Below are 6,253 nucleotides of genomic sequence, written 5' to 3'. Positions count from 1 at the left end.
TTCAGTTTTTTGTTTCTTTGGGTCAAAGGTTCCTGAAGTTCCAGTTTCAGTTGATTTCTCCTCTCCTCTCTTCTCCTCCTTTTTCTCCAAATTCTCCTGATTGTATTAACAATTTGTTTTTCAGGTCAATCATTTCTCATTGTTTATTTGGTAACTCATCTGATCTCAAAGTTTATATCTGAAGATCAAGAGTTGAGCAAAGTTGGCAACCTTGTCTCCTGAAAAATCCGCATTTATTTCCATTATTACCCGTATATGTATGAAAGCAGCCTAATGCTGCCTGGATTGTGTTATTTTATGTTCAACAAGGAAAGTTTAGATTGAATGTAGCTGCTCAACAGTCACTGTTGGCCCATCTTAACTGCAACTTTTAGACTTTGACTGGGGAAGTTGCTGAACATGACCCAGGAAAGCAAGAAACACTGGCATAAAAGGAGCAGAGAAGGGAGCTGACTCATTTGCTGGGTTCTTGATGCATCCGTCTTCTTTCTTCTCACCAGTCGACACGCACTGGGTCTCCTCTGTAAAAAATGAAGAAGGTTCGTCAGTCCACAAACCATCTATCACTTCAAGGACAAAACACTGATGGCAAGTGTGAATGTGAAAGTCTCTGGATGGTTTTCCCATGAATAAACGATATCAAATATCTCTGTGACTTTAAATCTGATCACGGGACGATCAATATAGCAACAGCACACCAGCTGTCAGTACAGTTGGGACAGCACAGTCAAATATGATAACAGAGACAGGCTGGAGGTTAGAGGAGATTATTTCACCTTTTCGACCCCAGCCATAGAGAAGAAAAAAAACTAAAAACATACGAAATGCATTTACTTTGCAAACTATGACCCTTCAGTTTAATGTGACTCACTGTTGGGACGCAGGAACGGGGGGCTTCTTCTGCCTTTGTGTTTTACATCATCTGTAGACACAAAGAAAGAACACTGGTATCATCAAACTGTGGTATGTGCTGATAGAGAGATCAGCAGCGGTATTAGCAAATACAGCAGTAAAAAATTTGAAAAGGAGGGGGATCCTTAACAATGATAAGCTGTGTAGGTTGTCCCTGTGATAGTCATCTCAGAGACTGACCAACCTCCCATCATTGACTACTGGTGAGCCATGTTGTTAGCATTAAAAGAAACTGATAGTAGTTGGGTATCTGCATTAATACAGCTGCAGTTCAATGATGGAGGAGGAATTCTTAGGTTTAATTACTGGTGTAAATAGGTGAAGACTACTGAGGTGTGAGCCTGGTTAGAGAATCACACTGATGACTAAAGTGAATGATTTATTATAACTATTATTACATGTTATGTTGGTGTTCTCTAAATAACAGACCTTATCTTAATGCTAATAGCATATTACCTATGAACCTTATGTGTTACACATAAATTATCTGCAAAGGTAGGACCATAACAAAGATACAGCTTTAATGTCCACCTGGTGACACTCAACAGCTAGAGCACACGTCCATAACCAGATGATGATATAGACCAATATAATAAAGAAAACAATTCATATATCTATGTTTTTCTTTATTCTGGCAAACACTGACTAACAAACACTATTTATTTTATTTATAGTAGACAGTGAGAGACTAATAAAGTCTGGTTGGACTCACCAGATATTGCAGATGCCATAGTGTCACTGAGCTGGAAACATCAGAGTCTGATTACACTGAGACCAAATGGTGTGATATGACGTAAGAACCTGAAGAATAACAAATAGATTCACTTTCTGTAAACCAATAAAACAAACAGTCCATTCAATGTCCATTCAATTCAATGATTTTTATATCTTCCTAATTAAGGAGCCACATGTAGCACTTACAGATAGCTAGGACCAGAGTTTTAGTTCAGTCTAGAGTTTTGAAATAACAGATAACAGAACCAATGGGGCTAAATTGAGCTGGTGTAGAAATTTTGTAGTAGACATTTTTGGTACCAAACTGCACATTCACACAACGAGGAGTTGTGAACTCAATCCCATTAAAGGTACAATATTTTGTACTTTTACAAAATGTACTTGTATTTTAACTCAATGTGGTTTGACCTATACCAATTTGAGTTCAATGTTTTTCAATATCTGTTTCTGTTGTTACTCATTTTACTCCGAGTTGACTCAAATCTGTTTTCATTTTATGTAAATCAGGCCTATTGGAGTTTAGAGCTACCTTTTTGTTTTTTTACTTACTTAACCACCAAGTTTAGGACCAAGTAATACAACCCATACACATTACCAATTCAGCACAAAAAAATAAAATGAAAATTGAAACACAAGGTATTACAAAGTTCAGACACAAAACTCACAATTTCAGAAATCAAATTACATGATCAATAAACTCAATTTACACAACTCGGTTTGTGATCTAACCTTTTGTTAAGTCCTTTACAAGCGCAAATGAGCTCTACAGCATGTTGCAGCAAAATACTTTAAGTTTAGTCCTACCATGATTCAGGTGTATGAATCAGTGTCCTTCTCTTGGGAGTGTCATCTAGGTCTTACAGAAGCAGACACCTATCCAACATGATGTTTCCTATAGGTTGCTCCCCATCTTCATTCACCACTGATGGGTGTGTAAACACCAAACCATGCTTACAACTTAACAGTGTAAGGTTCCTTGGTCAAAACATGTAATTACTTATTACGTTTTTGAAAGGTAATATTAAGACTTCATGCCCACAGCAATGCTTTACAATAGGGGAGACCGGGGATGGTTGTAACAAAGGGATAGTTGTAACAGCATCACTTTCACCAATAAGGGATAACATAAGAGTCATGTGATCAATTTCATGTATATCCACTTCCTCCCTGATCTTGCATGTGAATTTGCATGGCTGTGAGAGGAAGCTGTCTCTTATACACATCTCAGTGATGAGTTATTTTTGTTCTTAGTGAAGCACAGGAAGATGCTTTAGTGTTGGCACATGCACAATAAACTTATATAGATGCATATTTTGTGGTGTAGTCTCAGTTTTTAGTTCTTCAATCTTGCTGTTACAATTTACCCCAGGTTGTGTTACAACATACCCTGGTAGTGGGGTAGGTTGTAACAATGGCACTCCTTGCATTTGACATCAAATAATGAATTCTGTGATATAGTTGGAGAAGTTAAAAACATTGCTATTTGTAGTAGACAAATGAGGGTACTTTGTGTCAAAATCTGAGTACCCTACCGCAAACATTCTGCAAGTTATAGGAGCTGAGTCAAAAAGTGTTACAACCATCCCCGGTCTCCCCTACTGGTTATTTTACTTATCCATTCCACCCCACGAAATGGGCAATTACCTCAATTGTGGGAACATTTCATCCAGGACACATCCAGTCATAACCTCAGTCGTTCTTGTAGCCTGTTGTCGACAATTCAGATTTTCAAAATTTTCGCAAAGTTTATTTCCACAAGCTTCATGTTGTGGTGACGAGGTGGGTGTTTCAAGGATACTTGTTTCTGTGCTTCAAGTACGCTATAATAACTGCCCGACGCTTTCAGTAAATGGTGACATGTTTCAACAGTGCAACATATACAAATATATTAGTCTTACACCTTTAATAACAAAATGAAGTATTTGAGGAAGATAAGCACATAAAATCAAGTTGATTGTTAATTTACGCGCCTTAAAATACCGGCGCCAGTTGCAGGTAGCTTCTCAATTCACTTTAAACGCAGTAAAACCACAAAATAAAAAAACACACTGTTTTTTTACTTAGCTAATGGCAAATTCGGCTAACATCCATCTTGGAAAAACAACGAAAAATATCAAGCTAATCGACGGTTGAAAAATAGTTTTAACTCACCAAATCCCGTTCAAATCGTAAACTAAACATCGTCCCCTGCAACACAGACAGTATGTGAACACACAACCCTTCAAAAATGAAGGTTCAAATTACGCAAAAATTGGGTCTTTGCTGTTATTTCCCTCCTGTCACTCCTCTGATTCCTCACTTGTGAGACTTGCGTTTTTCTTTCTCTCTGTCCAGCAGGCGGCGCTAAAGTTCCTCTGATTGGCTGTGACCGCTGCATTTCTTAAAGGAACATTACACAGAGTAAAAAGCAATGTCTGTAAACTTCTGTTATAACTGTGAATCACAATTTATGCTTAACGCGAGTCAGTTAAAGACTCTTAGAATCACACCTACTCCTTCTGTCATGAAAAATTCAGATACTATGAAAATGCAACTATTGTGAATTACAAAAGATTAAAGATCCCCGAAGATACTTATAAAATATGCTACTTTGAACAATAATTGGTGTCTGATTTTTTTTCCATTAAATAAAAGCTGTACAACATAATACAGTTCAAGAACAACATATAATCCTGCAGTCATCACCTCTCTAAAACAAACTAAACATTGGACCAGGTGTTCCTAATAAACTGGGAACAAAGAGTGTAATGTATGAGTATATAAATGGGAATGAATTAGACTTCAGACAGAGAAGATATATGGAATGATAGATAATAGATAGTTTGGTGTGATAGAGACAGACTGTGGGACGCTGACTGATGGACAGAGAGTCATCAAAGGGAAGGCACATGGAGGTGAATCCAAAATCTTTATTGATCACTCTGGACATAAGAAACAAACCACTCGTATGTGATCAACATCTCAACAGGACGTATAGCATAGCATAGCTGCATAGCTGCAGTAAGAGAAAAGGAGTATATTATACAGATAGGAAATGGAGCACAACACTTTTGATTCTCGTTAAGGAAAAACAGCAGAGTGGTAGATAATCAGGCTTCTGCAGGAGGGTGATGTCATTAATGACACGTTTAGTTTAGTTTACTTAGTTTGGTTTATAGAAAGTGTTTAGATTATAGAAAGTGCTGACAACAAGTCAACACTTTCTTTGTTCATCTGTCACTTAAGTCCAACTAACTTCAGTCCAGATGTTCTCCATTGTTCTCTTTTACAATTTGACACAAGCGTGTTAACAGCTCTGGAGGTTCAAGATCCTTCCGCCACAAGTATCTGTACGTACATTTTCTGATCATGTCTTTTAACGGTGGATGCTGCCTGTACTTCACCATGAACTCTGGTTTCTCCTCTCTGGGTGTTGATATCAGAACCAGTGATCGATCAAATGATTGATCACTGAAGAGTTTCAGGACTCTGCAGAGCTTCAGTTTGTGTTCCTCAGTGAAGTCTTCAGGCTGTAGAACCAGCAGGAACACATGAGGTCCAGGATCAGAGAGACTCTCACAGTTTCTCACATGTTCTATCAGTTTGTGGTCAGTGATGTTGTAATGAAGCAGATCTGGGGTGTTGATGAGAACCATTTCTTTCTCCTTCAATGGTCCTCTGACTCTCTGACAGCGGTCTGGTTCTTCCTCAGTGTTGAACTCAGTCTCTCCCAGTAGTAAGTTCCCCACTGAACTCCTCTCAGACCAGCTGTTCCCCAGCAGAACAACCCTCAGCTCAGACACTGAAATCAAAACAGTGAATTAAAAAACACAACTCAGTGTATATTTAATCCATGTTGATTTAAGGTGGACAGAAGAAAATCTAACTGAATTTAAAATGTAAGTTTGTACCTACGACCTGCAAAACACTGTGATTGTAGATGTTAAAATAGATGAGAACATTTATAACTCAGTTCAGTTTAACTTACTTTTGGGTGGCAGGAAATCAAGGCTGCTTCTGCTCGTCCAATGTTTAACTGTAGAAATAAATAAAACATAAAAATTCTGTTGGTGTCCACAACCTGCATTAACTCTGTCACAGCTTTAACAGACTGATACAAGGATTGGACAAACGTCTCCCTGTCTGATGATGTAGTAGCTCAGCCCAGTCACCTGAGTGCAGCTGTTCAGCTCTGTTTCATGCTGCGTTCAAGACGCTAAGAAGGAGTTGCTGCAGTGTATTGTCTGAACTGTGTTGTGTGCTGAAATGTGTGCGTCTCTGATGAAGTGTGAACACAATGTTAGTTAATCTAGGTGAAGTTCATTGTTGGTGATATGTAGGTCTAAGTTGTAACTAAGGTTAGCAGCTACTTCCTTCTATAGACACACACACTCAAATTTATAGTGATCTGCACTTTGGAAAATAAAAAGGGCATAAAACTGCTGAGAGAACTGCTTCAGAGGAGTTTTTACTGACGCCACCTGAACTGCACAGTTACCATCCAGAACCCAGACTCACTCTGGTTCTCACCAACAAGTTTAATCTACTCTGTTTTAAATCAATGAACTTAAATAGAAGCAATGAATTAGAAAACACAACTAAGTGTAACTTTAATCAATCTGAACAC

General features: G+C 38.2%; 1 protein-coding gene across 1 annotated transcript; it reads right to left on the bottom strand.

The window, feature by feature from the left end:
• Window positions 1-4,542: 4,542 nt before the first annotated feature.
• On the bottom strand, window positions 4,543-5,685 carry LOC111653424 (GTPase IMAP family member 2-like). Its single transcript, XM_023404034.1, has 2 exons — window positions 5,615-5,685; window positions 4,543-5,428 (listed from the first exon to the last, which is right to left on the bottom strand). Coding segments are annotated over exons 1-2 (546 nt in total). The 5' UTR covers window positions 5,616-5,685; the 3' UTR covers window positions 4,543-4,883.
• Window positions 5,686-6,253: the final 568 nt, after the last annotated feature.

The sequence above is a fragment of the Seriola lalandi genome, unplaced genomic scaffold, assembly GCF_002814215.2.
Source record: "Seriola lalandi dorsalis isolate HSWRI2012SDOR001 ecotype SW California unplaced genomic scaffold, Sedor1 jcf7180002054203, whole genome shotgun sequence".
In the NCBI taxonomy this organism is placed as follows: Eukaryota; Metazoa; Chordata; class Actinopteri; order Carangiformes; family Carangidae; genus Seriola; species Seriola lalandi.
The sequence above is the reverse complement of the archived record's forward strand: the minus strand, read 5'-3'. Positions and strand labels throughout refer to the sequence as shown.